General features: G+C 44.9%; 1 protein-coding gene across 8 annotated transcripts in view; it reads right to left on the bottom strand.

Moving 5' to 3' along the window:
- Nucleotides 1-11,336: 11,336 nt before the first annotated feature.
- Nucleotides 11,337-19,470, bottom strand: part of LOC106583049 (paired box protein Pax-7) — a 60,980-nt gene continuing 52,846 nt past the window's right edge. For all 8 annotated transcript variants that reach the window (XM_014166817.3, XM_014166816.3, XM_014166813.3 and 5 more), the window contains exons 8-9: nucleotides 15,418-15,667; nucleotides 11,337-14,077 (exon numbers count right to left, since the gene is read on the bottom strand). In XM_014166817.3, the coding sequence (XP_014022292.1) occupies nucleotides 13,962-14,077; nucleotides 15,418-15,667 (366 nt within the window). In that variant the 3' untranslated portion in view covers nucleotides 11,337-13,961. The remainder of the gene's footprint in view (nucleotides 14,078-15,417; nucleotides 15,668-19,470) is intronic.

Below are 19,470 nucleotides of genomic sequence, written 5' to 3' on the forward strand. Positions count from 1 at the left end.
AGAGCACGACAGCATCTCTTCCCCTTCAGGAATCTGAAAAAACTTGGCAAGGGCTTCGGATCCTTAAAAGGTTCTACAGCTGCACCATCGAGAGCATCTTGACTGGCTGTCTCACCGCTTGGTATGGCAAATGCACCACCCTCAACTGCAAAGCACTACAGAGAATAGTGTGGACAGCACAGTATATCACTGGGGCCGAGTTCCCTGCCATCCATAACCTCTATATCAGGTGGTGTCAGAGGAATGCCGGAAAAATTACCCAAAACTTCAGCCACCCAAGCCGTTGACTGTTCACTCTGCTAATGTCTGTCTGGCAAACGATACCGGTGCATCAGCTCTCGGACCAACAGGCTCCGAGACAGCTTCTACCCCCAAGCCATAAGAATTCTAAATAGCACTATACACACACCCCTCCCTCCCTCCCTCACACACACTACACTGACACACAACACCCACACACATTCACATACACTACATATGCGCACACACGCACACACATAACACATACACGCATACCAGTGGTGGTCGGTGCCGTTTAAGATGAGGGAGGATTATTCTTTTTTTATGAGCATTTAAGCTACTACACATGATACTCAAATGTTCCCTGTACCCATCATGAGTTTGCTACAACCTAGCCTATGAATGAAAGTTTATAACGTAGGTGCACAGGTTGAGAGAACATTTTTAGTAATTGAGGTAGACAGGCAATGACATATTTAATACCGCCTTGCATACTCTTGCCGGCATGTAGCTGATCTAGGGTGTAATCATTAGTCCAACAGTTGTAAACGAGAGTTTTCTATTAAAAACATTTTTCAACAGAATCGGGGGAATGAATACCCCCCTGATCACAAGCAAAAACAGGTCCCTTTCATAGCAGCCACAAACAAACAGCATGATCACTTTGCTCATTCTATTTCTTCTTGCTTCTATTTGTTCTCCTCCTCTCACTTTTTCTCTTTGCTTGTGGTCTTCAGTGCACAATATCAGCTGTCTGTGACCAGCCAAACCTTCCTATCATAACCACTAACCGCTGCACACAGCCTACATCATTGTCACCATATTAGCTAACGTCATAGTCAATATAGCTACTAGAACTAACACATTAGTAAGCCCGCTACAATCATGCAGTACAGTGTACAGTCAGCAAGCAGTTAAGCAGTTACACTGGCGTGCCCCAGTGGCCAATATATTTATAAAACCAGAAGCTTACCTTGATTTGGAAGAGTTCCAGTGTTGGATAGCCATAGCCAGCTAGCTAACGTAGCATCCCTTTCTGTTTGAGTCGGGTGTTTGAGTAGGCTAAACTAGCTAGCTGCATTTACTAGCTAAGTAGGTGAATGTTAAAAAGATTACAACGCAAAATACAGCTAGCTCTCTCTCTCTTGCTTCTCCTTCATTTTTGAAAAATGTATTTGTTAAACAGTGTGTTTTAATAAATTATTATGTGAATATATTTAGTATAGTTTTATCAAAAATGTATTGAGGAGGATGGTCCTCTCCTTCCTACTCTTAGCAGCCTCCACTGACGCATACCGACACAACACACATACACACATTTTCACACATACACACATTCACACATACCGACACAACACACATACACACATACCGACACAACACACATACACACATACCGACACAACACACATACACACATACACACATACCGACACAACACACATACACACATACATACATACCGACACAACACACATACACACATACCGACACAACACACATACACACATACCGACACAACACACATACACACATACACACCGACACAACACACATACACACATACATACATACCGACACAACACACATACACACAACACACATTTTCACACAACATATACTGCTGCTACTCTTGTTATTATCTATTCTGTCTAGTCACTTTACCCTGCCTTTATGTACGTACATATCTTCCTCAAATACCTCGTACCCCTGCACATTGATCTGATACTATCTGTATATACCTTCATTCTTGTGTATTTTATGGTAACAAAAGTCTACACCTGTTGTATCCGTCTCATGTGAAAAATAACATTTGATTTGATTTGACGAGGAGTCAACCCTGGGTGTCACAAACACTTCGAAATTTGACATTTGGCGCAACTTAGAAATGTTATTTTTGAAGAAATGTGGATAAATGTCTAATTGTGCAGTTTGACTGTGAGATCTTGTTGCCGTGTTCAGTGGCGGTCCCCACATATAAGCCTAAATGAACTGCCTGGCTAGAGTGTATAATGTGGTTTATAGGACCCTAAGGAAGCACTTGGGGAAATGTTTTCCTTGGCTGTCATTTAAGTTCTGTGATCTTACAACACAGAGATTGTTTAACCAACACAGAGAGTGTTTAACCAACACTGAGAGTGTTTAACCAACACTGGGAGTGTTTAACCAACACTGAGAGTGTTTAACCAACACTCAGCATTTCTCATTCTCCTCTTAATATTGTGCCTGTTTGCCAAGGAGAGAAGAGTTGGCCAATATATGGGCTCTGCTCTGCTCTGTCTCTCTCTCTCTCTCGCTCTCTTTCTCTGTGCTCTCTCTTTCTCTCTGTCTCGCTCACTCTCTTTCTCTCTCTCTCTCTGTCTCTCTCTCACTCTCTCTCAATCACTCTCTCTCTCACACACACACTCGCACACACACACACCGCTAAATACACCCATAGTCCTCAGCAGAGCAGACGAGTGGAGGGAGGATATCCCCCTGGCAGAGATGCTGGCGGCCACAGCACAGAACATAGTTACCTTCCATTATGGGCATAATTAGGGACCTGCGGTGAAGTTGTCACCTCTTAGTGTAGTGATGAAGGGTGGGAATCCAAAACCAGGAGGAATTCACTCCCAAGTGCTACCAAATCTGAGAGTGGTGAAAACGTCCTCCTACATTTAGGTAGGAGCTATGCATAAATATCATTTTCCCTTGAGAGTTCTCTTACTGTATGTCTCCAGGTTTACAGTAACAAAATGGCAGAATGATTTTGAGCCAGCGGGTAATAATTGTATGACCAATCGGCAATCCTTCTATTACGCTACAGTTATCTCTTTCGCTTCGGACAGTTACTACAATGTAGCAACATGCCTGTAATGGTAACACACCTACAATAAATAATATCACTTTCTGTTTTGGTTTCAGTGTATTTTGTACCTTTATACTTTATATATCATCATACCTGTATCTTTTAGGTGCTTACATTAAGAAGGTGCTTACATTAATCTAATGGCCAGGACTGCCCTACAGCATTCTATAAATGTTGGTTAAGACAAGATATAAATATATTTTTTACCTTTATTTAACTAGGTAAGTCAGTTTAAGTTAAGAACAAATTCTTATTTTCAATGACGGCCTAGGAACAGTGGCTTAACTGCCTTGTTCAGGGGCAGAATGACTGATTTTTACCATGTCAGCTCTGGGATTCGATCTTGCAACCTTTCGGCTACTAGTCCAACGCTCTAACCACTAGGCTACCCGCTGCTGTTGATAATATTGTAAGTGGGTTATGTGAAAATCACATGTTCACGTTAACAACCTCATCTTAATCTCTCCCTGGCAGTATTTCAAATAATTGCAATTAACAGCTAATCTACTCTGAGAAATTAAGTTTGCTTTAGTGGTCTTATAACAATAATTAGAGCTTTCCAGAAATGCTTAATGTAGACAGGCTCAGAGCCAATACACATTAAATTGATAGGGAGGAGGAGAGTGTAGAGCTGGGTTGTAATATGACAAACAAGGCAGAACATTTAGTTTGGCGTGGTATGAGTTAATCAGTCAAAATGGCAGACATGTTGAGGAAACAGTTATTTGAGTCTCTGCTGAGATGCTGATGGGGCCACTGATTCAATTAGAGGGCCCTTAAGACTCCGCCAACAGGTCTTCTAGGCCGGGACGCCCGGGGAGGACAGCAACGTGCAGCTGGCTAGCAGGGGAACCCAATGCAGACTGACAGGCGAGGAGCACGACGCTGTACTGTATGTTCCAGACTGCACGTCACTTATTATTTCATTGTTGACAGGAGCAGCAGCTGCATATGGTTGACCGTTTGAAGTGAAATAACAGTGGACTTAATTATTAATTAATTGTTGGTTCTTTTCATGAAAATATAAATAGAACACAAAATGATGTATTGGTGAAAAAAACATAACAAATCATTGTTATGTTGTGGAAACATTTTCATGTTTAGGATAATGTGCAATTGATTTTGAATATATTGTTCCTTAGTTAATTTCTTTTTAGTGTCATTGATTATTTCCACAGGTCATGTCCACTTTCTTAGCATTTCTGCATAGAATACAATCATTATTTCACAGTTTGAATAAGAAAGCAATCATATAAAGCAACTCTGGACAGATAATTTGATCTGGTGCAACACATCCATTTTAATATTTGTTATCAGATTCTACAATATCTGCATAAAAAAGTATTGTCTATTTTCATAAAAATATATTAATGTTGTGTTAAACATCTGTGGAGCTGGCAAGTGTCTGTCAGAAGGTAATTTACCATGGCCTTATGCACCATTTCTCTCAAGTGCATGATAAAAGACTCTTAAGCCCTGTTACCATGGCAGCAACACAACTTTCTCCATGCAGCATTGCTTGTGTAACAACAATTGGAGTAGGCATTTAACTGTCTTAATGAGATAATTACAATAGCATACACCCTGGCTGCTGCTAAACACTGGGCTAGATGGCCTATTTACATAAGTTAATGACATAGAACTCTAAGGGTATCAAGTGCACCAGATTGACACATTTTTATAACCTGTGAAGAAAATATTTTGTGATTAAAATTTCACAATACATCTCTTGAATAAATCAAAAAAGTGCCTGATGAATCGTCAGTAATAAAGTATTTTTTAATAGATACAAAATGATGAAAACAGTTGTGTACCATTTGTAGGCTGTACATTACTGTGCATTGTGACATTAGATTGCCAAATGATGGAATGCTGCGTGATGAGGTGGGTTAGGGGGAGAGGGAGTATTCATTTCTCTTCTTAGAGAGGTGAGGTTGAATATCATATGATATGGCCCCAGCACCATGCTGGGTTCCCTGGTGCTGCCCCCTCTCATCTGAGAGAAGAGGCTCTCCTCCCCTGCTAAGTTTGCAAAGTCCAATTTCCAGCTAATATGTAGGTCGTGACAGCGGGTGCACAGGGCCTGGTAGGACATAATGGCTATGGGATTGTAAATATTGGTTTTAGAGAGTCACAAATGAGGGGCAGGCGCAGCGAAATTTCCATTGAGTATGCGGCGGCATCACTGGAGGCCCTAGTGCAGCCGAATAGATTTTCCATTCTAGTGTGTCACATTAGATTTTCTGAGGTGCTCGGTGGCAGGTACATGTCATTAGTAACACTTTAGCGTGGTAATGAACCTTTTATTTATCCGGTGCTCTTCTCATGAATGAATAAGGAGCTGCTCTCCAGCTGTGCCCAGTCGGGAGCAGTGAGGAGCAGGCAGGAAAGGTAGAGAGAGAGCCAGGGCCTGGAACACAGAGGAGAGGAGGGGACAGACACAGGGCTCTGGGGACTGGTGAGGTGGGATGAACTGTCATTATACACACACACGCACACACACACACACACACACACACACACACACACACACACACACACACACACACACACACACACACACACACACACACACACACACACACACACACACACACACACACACACTCCTCACCTCTGTTCCATGGGGTACTGATCTGACACTCTATTTACACACACATTTACACACTTCCACCCAACCTTAAGTAATACATTACTCAGAAGAGCTTTATCCCCAGAATCTGTGTCACCAAACTGTCAATTCAACCGATGTTCCTTCAGAAAACTGACACATACACCATATTCATACTGAAAATGAATTATAACATGCAAAGGCTCAACCAATTATAACATACAGATTCCTACATCTTGATTTCCTATTTTTGTTTTCCTATTATTGTTTATTTTCCCAACTATTAATTAATTCATAGAGAAATGCTCTTTCTTTGACACACAGGAGCCGTGACATTGAGAGGCTAAACCAACACATCCCGTGTAATTTCCCTGATACAGTGGGTCTTTACTGTAAAAACAATATGTCAGACTCACTCTCCATTAGGTTGTGTGTTGCCTCTGCTGTGCTGAGTAGGGCTGTAGTTTACCACCTTTGCAGTCCAATTGTCAGTAGCTGTGATTGTAGGTCAGTTTCTTGTTTCTCTAGTGTTTTTTGCATGGTCAGTGAGTTGTTAGGTGTCAGTTTCCCAGGGCTGTACTGCTGTAGCTCTCTCTCTCTCTCCAGACACCCTATCTGGCCCGGTGTAGCTGAGCCCTGGCGGCTGCCACAGTGAAGCGGTCAGAGTGGCGTCCACTGGCGTGGTCAGGGCCCCATGTCACCCCCAGTGTCCTCTCTGTTCATTTCCCTTTCATCCTGAGTGTGAAATCGCTGCCGGTGTGGCGCTGATCCAGCATTAAGAGGTCAAGTATTGAAATCTGATGTGCACCTCTGTGGGAGTCTAACAGATGGAGGGGAAAACGAGAAGAAGGGAGGGAAGGGGGTATGGAGGGTTTATAAGCCCCCTCTGGACTGCACCAGACCGGCCACAGGGCCAGGGAGGGTAAAGATACAATCTATTTTCGAGTGAACATTTCTAGGGCTGGGTTCCTTTACTGTTTCCTACCAATAGGGACCAATGTCCAGGTTTGATTGACTAGCATAGAGCCATCACTTGTTCTCATCATCTAAAAGATGTACCACTACGTGAATAAAACAAATTCTGACCAAATAACGGGAAAATGACTGACAACGGTCTGCATAAATTAAACCCTAGCGTTCAATAATTTTTAAATAATAACACTGCTACTGAAAATGTGAGTTGGATGAGGTACTTTTTCCAAATTAAAGTTGTTGAAAGTTCTTAATCTAGTCTCAATTGAATGCTCAATCTCTGTGTGAATCCTGATACAAACATAACAGTCTGAGGTATCACATTTCCCATGGGCTACACTTTTATCCCTCTCTCTCTCTCTGTCTCCCTCTTTCTTTTTCATTCCCTCACCAGACCACCTCCAACACCACTGCCCAAAGAAGTTCTCTCCATGCAACACACTCCTCTTTCAAGAATCTGTTGAGTTCAGAATCTACCGAAACTTTGGATCTGAAACACAAACATATTTTATTAAAGGGTGTTCGTAATCACAAATAAATAGCATTTGTGTTGATGAGTGCAGAACAGAGCAAAGCTGGGGGAGAGAGAGAGGTGCCTATCTCAGACAGGAGCAGATAGCTAGTAGATATGATTCCCCCGATTAGGAACCATAATTTGGCTTTTAGAGATAGCTCCGGGGGCCGCTGTGCAGAGCCCCACCGCTGATTTACTGTGTGTATGCATGTGAGTGTGTTTTTTTTTTTTGTAAATATGTTTTTATCTCTGGCATTGAAGAGCTTTTCATCTCTGATGATTTTCTCTCTTTTTTTATGTATTTTCCCCAGAAGGTGAGATCACAAACTCACAGAAAGCAGAGTGGCATGTTTTAAAGCGATGGACAAAATACAAATATTTGAAAATGTATTTCATGGTAATTATGTCAAGTTTCATGGCCCTGGCACAGTACTGAGGCACAGCCTGGATGCTTTAATTTGTATAGAAATTGTAATCATTTGTTCATTTCAAGGTGAAAATTGCATTTTTTAATTTAAATTGTATCCTGCGTGGTAGGCTATTATCTAGAAAAATTGTCTCTGTGTATGGTGGTCTATGCCCAGGCGTCACGCCTGTTAGGAGCCCACTTCTCCTGAGAAAGGACTTATGTACGTATCTCCTGACTGAATCCACCGAGTTTGTTCTTTACTTAGGGGCCGCCACTGTCTGCACTCATTTCCATTTTTGTTCTTAATATTAATTAGTCTGAGAGCACAGCACAGATTTTAAATGTAAATGAAGCTAGGCTTCACAGTGATTTTTTATCTCATTCCCATCTCTTAGATTTACAACTTCACTTGGCCTTTTTTCTCCCTCATCTCCTTTTCAAACTCCTTCATGGGAGGTTTGTGTGTGTGTGTGTGTGTGTGTGTGTGTGTGTGTGTGTGTGTGTGTGTGTGTGTGTGTGTGTGTGTGTGTGTGTGTGTGTGTGTGTGTGTGTGTGTGTGTGCGTGCGTGCGTGCGTGCGTGCGTGCGTGCGTGCGTGCGTGCGTGCGTGCGTGCGTGCGTGCGTGAATGTGAGATGTGAGATGTGAGGTGTTTGTGTGTGTCTGTGGGATGGATCCTAGAGGTGACGAGCAGAAAGCTGCGGCTCAGGTACACAGCCTATGCTGGAATAATTACAGGATTTGGGGGATTATTATACTGTAAGTGCTTTCATGGTGACAGCTGGGAGCTTTTTTAGTCCCTGTGACGCATAAGCTCAAAGAATAAAACCCAGTCTTCCTAAAGCCTGTCTTAATCATTCCTCAGCATGTACCTACACAAGGCTTTGAACCCCAGTTGAGAATACTATTAGAATACTGTTTTCATATTCCAGATTAATCATCTATCATTTTGGAATTTTGATTTCTTTGAATGTCTTATGACCATATATAGATGATGTTATGATGATTATTTGTATTTTTGTTCCATAAACTTTCTGGGAACGATTACAGGCAGGTTTCCTCATGAGGGAGACCTCTCACTGGTTGTTTCCTTCCTACCTTCCCTTCTCATTCTCCACGCCTCTCAACCGCTCGTTCTTCAATTGCAGGTTTTATATTACAGCATGGCTAAGGTCCTAAATGAGATCTAAATCACTGTCTCTATGACTCACTCGGGAAGTGTGTGGCTGGCTGGGCTGTACTGTTGCAGTGACTTCTCCATCCATCCCTGACTGCCTCCTGAGTGATAGGGCCCCTTGGTCCCCTCTCTCCACTCTGAGGCTCAGGAGTTTCATTTCCATCCCTGTGATCTAAACAAACCCATTACCTTCAGCAGCCACGTAGCTCTGCACAGGGCAGGACTCAAGCCCCAAACCCTGGGCCAAGGGACTGACTGACTGACAGACACAGCCCAGAGCTAAGCCACTGTGGCACACCGCACAGCCACCTTCAATGGCCATACGTCTGTATTGGAGAGCTGTATAGTCAAGCCCTCTGCACTTTATCTAAACCATTCCAGAGAGGCGAGGGGAATCGGCTCTTGTGGGCTCTGTTCATCCCCTGCTCCTGTAGTCAATCAATTAGGGGATCAAAGGAGGAGAAGAGTGAAGTGTCACAAAGCTTCTCCCACCCACAGCTGGCTGGGGCTGCCACCTCGGCCCTCGTCCCTGTCTGAGGGACAGTAGCCCAGAGGAAAACAGAAGTCCCAGGCTGGGACTTCTGGACCACATGTCAGACCAGAGGGAACAATCAGAACACATGCATGGGTTTGATCTGGACAACCACAACACAAACTTTAGAAGGATAGGGTTAACCATGACCTACACTGAGGAAAGATCCTGATAACAATACATATTGGAACAATGTCAGGACCTATCCATCAAGATTCAGTGGTATATTTACTGTTTTTTTAACTAGTCAAGTCAAGAACAAATTCTTATTTACAATGACAGCCTACTCCAGCCAAACCCCAATTGTGCACCACCCTATGGGACTCCCAATCACAGCCAGACGTGACACAGCCTGGATTCAAACCAGGTACTATACTGACACCTCTTGCACTGAGATGCAGTGCCTTAGACCACTGCGCCACATATGACAACTAGGTCTGGTATCAGTTCTTAAAAAATGTACTATAGTACAATTTCCTGTCCTCTTCTCTAACAATTTACTGAATTTATATTTCAACAAATGAAATACATTAAATTAAAATCTTAACATAAATTACCCAAATGACCAATTCCTTAAATTCTCTCATTCTCACACAACTCTTTTTATTTCTCCTATGAGATAGATTTTCAAATTGACCATTTTTCCTCAAATTATATACTGTTATTCACATATACAGTTCCTGTTAACTGTGCGGCAATCTTTAAGCTGATACACTGTTAGCATTCTTAAGAATATTTGGCTGTGTCAAAACCACTTTTTGGTTTCTTTGTTGTTTGATTCTAGCTAAAGGCTTGAGCCTCTAATTTTCAATTCATTCTTTGTTCTTCACCTTTAGGTTTAAATAACCACTGAACAAAACATTTTAGAATTACATGTATTATATATTAATGTGTGTTAATGTGTTTTAATTGCAAATTAATTAATTAAATGCACAATATTCCTGAGAAGAATAAATATGCATAGAACGCCATTCATTGTGTTTTCATAAAATACAGCATAATGAATTATAAAGAAGTAGGAAACCGTACTGTGTGCTGTATTTATTTTTTTTAACGAACAAAATGTCGTAATTCATGTATGAGAATTGATCTAAAGTAGTCCTAACCTGCTGGTGATTTGTCCTTAATAATGCATTTTGAAAAGGTATAATGGCTAGTTCAGTTTGGTCTAGTGATACTGTAGCATTACCAAATCCAGACTATGCATTGGCCCTCAGAGATAAGGGTTAAATCCTTGAGTTCCCCATTTCACTACCTACAATATGTAACTCTCATTTATCCTCTCATTCGTTTCCCATCAGTCTCTATCAATAAAACTGCATAATACATTAAGATAACGGACTGCTGAAATATGGAAGTGTTCCTAAATTATTGTATTTCATTTTAAACATACCTAAAGCGCTATCTACATGCCATTTAAAAGTGGTAATGGTAAGAGGACCTTCACTAGACGTTAATATACAGCACAGCTGGCAGTCCCAATGCCAAACTGGATGGATTCCTCAGCGCTCCTACCACACAACCACGATTTTCTGTGACTGTGTGCAATAATTTACAGACACCATTCCAGAGCATAGCACATGAGCCCCAGACAGACAGACAACAGGGGTGGAGAGGAGATCATAGCTGGAAAGTGTACAGAATGAATGACTTCCTACAGCTGTGTCTTGCAGCAGCCCTGACCAGCTCCCCCAGCTAGCAACACTCTCTCCCCTAGGATCTGGGACTGCTCAGCTCTCTCACACACACCGCTCACTGGGATGGAAGCAGAGGTGGTCCAGAGGCCCATAGAATGTAATACACACATGTGCATGTGCCATGCATGCACACGTGTGCACTACACACAGAGCAAGTGTGCATTGTAGGGAAAAGAGAGGTGAAAAGTTCAGATGAATCCCCACCGGGCTGAATACTCAACTTCAGAGGGCATGATTTTCCTTACAGAAAAAATGACCAATTTGAAATCTTTATTTGACACCTTCATACTGTATTCAAACTGATATGAAACCTCAAAAAAGGACAAAGCAATGAATCTTTTTTAGCTCTTTAATTGATAACAGTTACGCCAGTGTTACAGTAAACACACCAACAGGCTGAAGGTAGTAAATACCACTACTCTAATACTTCATACAGCAGAATAAATTATACCAAGGTAATATACACACATGTGGAACAGAAAGGGGATAAAGCAGAACACAGATTCCATAAAGCAAGTAAACAGGTCAGGAGTCAGGTGTTAGAAATGGATTTGATACACTAGAAGCGTAAACAAAAACCAAAAAGTAATATTTGTTTTCTTATATACACAATAATGGGGCATCATTAAACAGAGCTTTCAGACCAGCCTGGTTTCAGTGCTTCAGAGTCATTACTTTTAGTGAGGTGTTCTCCACTGGAGATGTGTGGTCTGGAGCCTGGCTGTACACACACACAGCCAGAGAACACACTGGCCGGCCAACTGTTCTATTCTGACTCCTTTCCCTGACAGGAGAGGTCCCCATCCTGCATGGCATCAAAGCTGTGCTGCTGAACCCCTGGACAATGTTTCACATTGAGGGAGGTCAGAGTTCAGACAGATGTGTAATGGTCCACAGTAAGGTTTGCACGCGGATCATGAGTCCATAAGATCAAGTGCTGGAATACACCTTCCAATGGTCCTGGCTGCACTTGTAGGTGGAATAATAGCTTTCCTCTGGTCACCATCAAAATGAATTGGTCTCTCTCTCTCTCTCAACTAACAACCTCTTTTATACAATTATTCCATTCAGGAAGTTTAATGGAATTTTCTCCTAATTTAATATACAGAATTCCCTACTTAGCTTGGCTCAAAACACTGCATTTTGGTTTAAAGAAATTCATATAATATAACACAACCAAAAACAACAGAAGGAAACCAGTAAAGAAAACTATAAAATACATTGACTTCCGCAGATCCCTTGCTTAACTACCACTGAACATTGTTGTTGTTTTAGTATAAAACATACTCTTTATAAACAAACAATACACAACCTGCTACTGTACAATTTCCATTTAAAGGCGACAAAGGGCTAAATCCTGACTTGGAATATGCATACGTAACTCACTCCAACTTTTGCAAAAAAAATAGCAAAAATCATACACGGATATAAATGAGAGATTGGTGTGAAGGTTCAAGTTAGAATTCAGCCCAACATAGTTTGTGTCAAAAATCAACTATGAGTGCTACACAAATGTTTAATATTAGCTATTCTTAAAAAAAAATGTTTTTGTACATTTCTGCGAGTGTGTCGGTCAAAGCAGGAGTTGAATGTCCAGGGGATTAGAAGGGGGTGGATCCGGTCGGAGCCAGAGAGGGGGCCAGCCAGGGCTGTTACCTGTGCCCTTTCACAATTGAAAGGATTATTTGATTTGACAAAGTGCATGTGAATGGCACAGTTTGCCTACTCTTAATCTCATCATGGGCAGAGGAATGTGACTGGCATCAGTCAGCCATGGTGGAGGAATATTCCAGAGGAATGTTTCAGAGGAATGCACACCTGGTCCAAACCAACATGTTAAACAGCTACATGTGCTTTCATGTCTTAATTAAACAAAGAAAATATAAAACCTGGCTGGTAATGAGAAGGGCCATTTATAATTAGCTTTGACACTATGTTGCTGTAGTTTAATCTCCTTCAATTGTTAAAGTCACATAGAGCTTTTGGGTAGGGGGTTTAGTCCTCCTTGGCAAGGTCCATATTTCTAAACAAAATACATTAATTTCCCCAATCCTGTTTTTACAAACAATGCCCTCCTCCCCATGGAGTACAGCTAAGGATGGATGTTGGGAGGGGGGAAGCCATTGGCTGCCAAACCGCTGCTAATTCCCAGTAGAATCCGCCCAGCCAGACTTCCCACTGAGTGGCCAAGTTCTTTAGGAATGTCAAGTTGAATATGAAAGTGGGAAGGTCAAATCGCTCACGAACATTAGAGCTCAGGGTACAGGCAGAGGAACCACAGCCTGGAAAACAATCAGCTTCTCTCTCTGACTGGACCAACACACAAACACACACACACCACTGAAACCCACCACATCACCTCAGACATCAGCTAGTATTTCACACGGAGAGAGAAAATAACTATGAAGGGAATAACAAACAAAAACAGAACCACATTAATCATAATCGTAACAGCAATAATAATATTAACAATATTGATATAAAAAAACAAGAGTGATAATCATTTGAATGATATTGGCTTAGTGAACTATTATAAACAACAAGGTCAAAGTACATTTGGAAGTGGCTCTGAGTGTTGTGCTGGACTGGACTGCAGTGTGCACCCAGTGTTCTCCATGCTGGCTGGGGCCATCATCTCTGGGTTGCCTGAGAGCCAATCAGGGAGGAGGGCACAGGGGAGTGGCAGAGCCACGGTTTAGGGGTCTTGGGGTAGAGGATCGGGCTGCCTGTTGGTTATCCATGGAAAGGCAGTTCTAATGACAAGTCCTCTCATAATCAAGAGGCAAAAAGACACTCTGACATACACAGAGACATCCTGACTGCCTGCAGGGTGGGGAGGGGGAGAGAGTGGTGCAGTGGTTAGGCTGCAGGGAGGAGGGGGGGGGGGGGGGCAGCAGGGTTGTATATGTTAAAGGGGTGTTGAGTTTAGACTGGGTGGAGCCAGGCAGAGGCTGAGTGTTTCAGTAGGCCTGTCCCGTCTCCACCTGCAGCAGTCCCAGGACAGCAGAGTGGTCTCCCAGCTTCATCCTCCTCTGGGTGGACAGACTCACATTCTTAGTCAGGTAGTCCACTGCAGCTAGAGAGAACAGACACACAGATAAACGTGAACATGTGAGGGATAAACACACATAAATATACATGCACAACACGCACAAAGAAACACACATACACACTGACAGGTGGCTAACTCCTCAAACACACCCCTTTCTGTCCTTTTTGTTCAATGTCATTTTCTTTTTCTTTCTATACTCCGTTCAAAATGAGTTGTGGCAGAACCAAGTAGAGTAAAATAAAAGAAATAATTAGAAAAAAATCATTCTCTCTCCCATGCCCTGTCTGAGGTTGACACAGACTTGGCACAGGGCATGTGCCACCTCATAGAGTCTCCATGCTATCAGTCAGCATGGTCCCAGTGTGTGTCGTGTGTGCCAGTCTTCATTACACTTAGCATCTCTGATTTCATGCCCTCCACACTCCCTATCCTGGATCATTTTCATCAGTGAGACAGCAGCTTTCTTTTCTCTCCTCCGTTCATTAGCCAGCCACTGTGCTCAATCACTGTCTTAATTAAGCACACATCAGATCACATCCACACCATCATCAGTCTCTCTGCTCTGCAAGCTGGCTGATAATAACGCTACTGGCATACACACACACGCACGCACGCACGCACACGCACGCATATGCGCACACACGCGCACACACACACACACACACACACACACACACACACACACACACACACACACACACACACACACACACACACACACACACACACACACACACACACACACACACACACACACACACACACACACACACAGGTATACAACAGGACCAAAGGGAGGCTGGCTGGGGAAGTGTGGTTCAGTTTACCCCTTATGAAGGGTTGTGACAGCATCAGTCAATAATTATGTTAATCTAATCAGCCTGTTTCCTGTCCCGAGGTGTGTGCGTGTGTGTGTGTGTGTGTGGTGTGTGTGTGTGTGTGTGTGTGTGTGTGTGTGTGTGTGTGTGTGTGTGTGTGTGTGTGTGTGTGTGTGTGTGTGTGTGTGTGTGTGTGAGAGAGAGAGGGGTGGCTAAGAGGACAGGGTGCCCCTCAGGGTGTGTTAGTGTCTTTGAAGTGGCCCTCTCCTTGTTCCCAGCTAAGCAGAGCAGAGTGGGGTGTGACTAAGCCAGGCAGCACCGGAGGGTGAATCATAGGCCTTTATCAGACAGACCAGGAGTCAAAGGTCAGGGGGCAGCTCGGCCCAGGAGGTGGGCACCATTTCCTCTAATTACAGTACCACTGGTTCCATTTCATATGAGGTGGAAGACATGCAGGAGACTTGTATTGGTAAGGAGGTCAGATGGGAAAGGCATACAAACACTCACTTCCTCACATTCACACATAAATGCAGATGCAGTACTTACTCTGTCCATACTGACTGTACTGGTATCCGGCAGTGACGGGGTCCACACTGTAGCTGGTGGCACTGTAGGTGGGGGGGCAGTAGGACTGGGAGGAGGCCAGGCTGTCCACCCCCTTGATGGAGTCAGAGCGCTGGCTGCAGCTGGCTGAGATGGAGTTGGAAGACTCCAGGCTGCCGTGGAGAGGGGAGATGGAGAAGTCATGCTGGGACTGGGAGGGCACGGCGTTGGGGTTACTCAGGATGCTCATCACCTAGGGAGGGCAGAGGGGAGACAGAGAGGGGGGGGGGGTTAGAGAGGCCTAGGTCCTAAACAACACATGGATGGGATTGAGTGAGCTATCACATTAGTGAGTTGTACAGAGGCAGCTTAAAAAACAACTATTTAACTTTGAAACACGGACCAACAAAAAAGTCTTGAAGTCACTAAAAAAGGACAGGGGTGAGAGAGAGAGATGGGGTGAGAGAGGGAAAGAAAGAGGTGCCAGTGAGTTCAGTGTTTAGCGTGGGGACAGCGAGGGGGACAGCGCGGGGACAGCACGGGGGACAGCGAGGGGGACAGCACGGGGACAGCGCGGGGGACAGCACGGGGACAGCGCGGGGACAGCACGGGGACAGCGCGGGGGACAGCGTGGGGACAGCGAGGGGGACAGCGCGGGGACAGCACGGGGGACAGCGAGGGGGACAGCACGGGGGACAGCGAGGGGGACAGCACGGGGGACAGCGAGGGGGACAGCGCGGGGACAGCGCGGGGGACAGCGAGGGGACAGCGCGGGGGACAGCGAGGGGAACAGCACGGGGGACAGCGAGGGGGACAGCGCGGGGACAGCGCGGGGGACAGCGAGGGGACAGCGAGGGGGACAGCGCGGGGGACAGCGCGGGGGACAGCGCGGGGGACAGCGCGGGGGACAGCGCGGGGGACAGCGAGGGGGACAGCGAGGGGGACAGCGCGGGGACAGCACGGGGGACAGCGAGGGGGACAGCGCGGGGGACAGCGTGGGGACAGCGAGGGGGACAGCGCGGGGACAGCACGGGGGACAGCGAGGGGGACAGCGCGGGGGACAGCGCGGGGGACAGCGAGGGGGACAGCGCGGGGACAGCACGGGGGACAGCGAGGGGGACAGCGCGGGGGACAGCACGGGGGACAGCGCGGGGGACAGCGAGGGGACGGCGGGGGACGGCGGGGGACAGCGCGGGGGACAGCGAGGGGAACAGCACGGGGACAGCGCGGGGACAGTGTGGGGACAGCGAGGGGGAGAGCGCGGGGACAGCGTGGGGGACAGCGCGGGGACAGCGCGGGGGACGGCGGGGGACAGCGCGAGGGACAGCGAGGGGAACAGCACGGGGACAGCGCGGGGACAGTGTGGGGACAGCGCGGGGGACAGCGAGGGGAACAGCGCGGGGACAGCGAGGGGAACAGCACGGGGACAGCGCGGGGACAGTGTGGGGACAGCGAGGGGGAGAGCGCGGGGACAGCGCGGGGGACAGCGCGGGGACAGAAGGGTCTCAGGGTGATTATAGAACCACCAGCAGTGCCAGACAGCCCCTGTATATCCCAGAGCCTGGGGGCTGGAGGAGGCCTGAGGCCTACACACCACAACAAGCACTGAGGGAGTCCCTAATCCCCAGCTCCTAGCCATCTCATGAATAGTAATGGAGTTGGAAGCAGTAAACGATCCCCTTAGATCAGATCCCCACACAAATAGGCTCTACTAGCCTCACCGAAGGGCCTACTGCCAGTATAAGTTACATTTACGGCTAGGGTAAGTATTAGGAGTGCTATTTATACAGCATGAGTGCATTTATTTAATACTCTGCAATATCATTTCATATTCCTCTACAGATGTAGGCATAGCAGGAAATGCAAACTTGCAGTGTATTTGAGGTTTAAACAACTTTTAAAGATTGTAATTTCCATTTAGAAATTTCAGACTTGTTTGCCCTATCAAATCCTACAAAAAATGTCCATAATTATAATCCACATAATCATTTACATTTCCTGTTGCTGTAGGATAATTTTCCTACTGTAGCAAACTGGTTCAAATTAAGATCCTACATCTGTACACAATCATGAGTTAACAAATAATAATCCAGTAGTGCTGTGAATGTTATTATCTCCATTAGACTAGAGGCACAGGCATCACCACAACGCAGTGCAGATGGATGTTTCTACTGAGCTTCTGCCCTACACTTAAAATGTTGAATTAGACTTATGTTTCCCTTTTAGGAAAGCAGAGGGGGAGACTCTTAATGGGGGAATTGGTCCCACATATGCTTCCCTTCTATTGCATGGAAGCATCCTCCTCAACATCAGGTTTACGTTGTGTCTCGCTACGCTGGGCTGGCCTTTGGCGCTTTGGCTGCTAAACCAATTAGCTCATCATGGAGGTGGTTACACACACACACACACACACACACACACACACAAAAGGTTTAAACACAGTTCACAGAGCTGGTGCTGTGGTGCAAAATATCCTAGAGAAGGACAGGGCTCCAGTCAATCTCCAGAGTGGACATCTAAGAAACCTTTATACTGTAGAACTTCTTCACTGCATACGTATGCAGTCATACTGCTCAGCAATGCATAGCCAGACACACACACCGCATAGGGAAAATGGATCTTATTCCACAAATTAATCATATTCTGAAAAAAAAAAGTATCTGAGGAAATATGAAGCACTTGAGGCACATCAGAGACATAAAGGCTGGTTAGCGATTTCCTCATGTTAGTTCTATCAGCATGGAAACTCCCAGCCTCCTCCAACGCCACCACTTATTTATACAGAACATGTGACATGTATCCATGAGAGGGAGAATCATGGCTCTCTGCATGCAGGACACATGGGATGCTCCCTCCCATATGGACCGGAGCTGCAGAACAGACTCAGTGTGGAACCTCCTGTCCCCTGCTGTGTTGTGCTGGGCTGTGATGTACTTACTATGCTGTGCTGGGCTAAGATGTGCTGGTCATGTGATGTGGGTGTGGGGAAGTGCTAGTCGGGGGTCCAGGGAGACAGCTGGAGGGGTGGGCCAGATATAGTAATCAGTTAATTGAAGCTTGATTACATCACTTCCTTATTTAAACATGAAATAATGAAGCGGCCAACAATCAGGTGCTGTGCTCGAATCAGCCTTATTACTATTCATAGGTTTAACTAGCTCCTCAAAAGAGAAGGCTACTTTCATGGACAATTTTATAATAGATTTTTTTTTTCTTCAAGATTGCAAAGAAGTTTGCCGTTTTAAAAAAAGAGAGGAAGGTGTATGTAACCATGTGTCTGGAAGGTTGTATCCTAGAGATGCCTCTCGTAAAATCACTCAGATGATTTTGGTCAACTTTTGCTGGAGGGGGGAAAGGTAAGCTCCTCGATTGAGCCTGGTTCATATTAGCTATCTGTAATGTCCTACTGCTTTCACACAGCTAAACAAAAATCAATGCCATTTCACCACTTCCCCTTATTATCTGATGTGGGTGGAGATATGGATGATGCTGAGTATCAGCTGCAGGGTGTAAAACATACCCTCAACAGGCCTTTAGACCGGCTCTGCTTCAGAACAACACCACTCAATACACACTTAACTAACACCCTCACTCTCTTTCAGAACAGCCCTCCACTACACCCCTGCCTCCCTCCTCCTCCCTCTGTCTCTCCGTACAGCGTCCTCAGTGTTCGTTTGTTGTTTGACTTTGTGCTAGGGCTGTTGGAGGAGATAATGTGAGACAGGAGCAGTTTAAAGGACACTGCTCCAGGGCGTTCCCTGCCTCGCTCTCTACAGATAGATTACTTTATAAATAATAATAAAAAACTAATTAATTCTCTCAACTTCTGAGCCCTCCAGCCCCGCGGCGGAGTGAATGGAGAACTGGAAGTTGATACAATGTGCATCCTTTCAGATAAACAAATAGAGCATTTGTGACACAAAAAGAGGTTCTTTCATACCCTGCTAATTTCCTTAACAGTCAAATTATATTTTTGTGTCTGCTTAAATGTTTGACGAGCCTTTGCTCTTTGTTGAATTTCCTTCCAGAATAAAATGTAACTTGTTGTGAGGAAGT

This window comes from Salmo salar, chromosome 22, assembly GCF_965601325.2.
Source record: "Salmo salar chromosome 22, fSalSal1, whole genome shotgun sequence".
Lineage (NCBI taxonomy): Eukaryota > Metazoa > Chordata > Actinopteri > Salmoniformes > Salmonidae > Salmo > Salmo salar.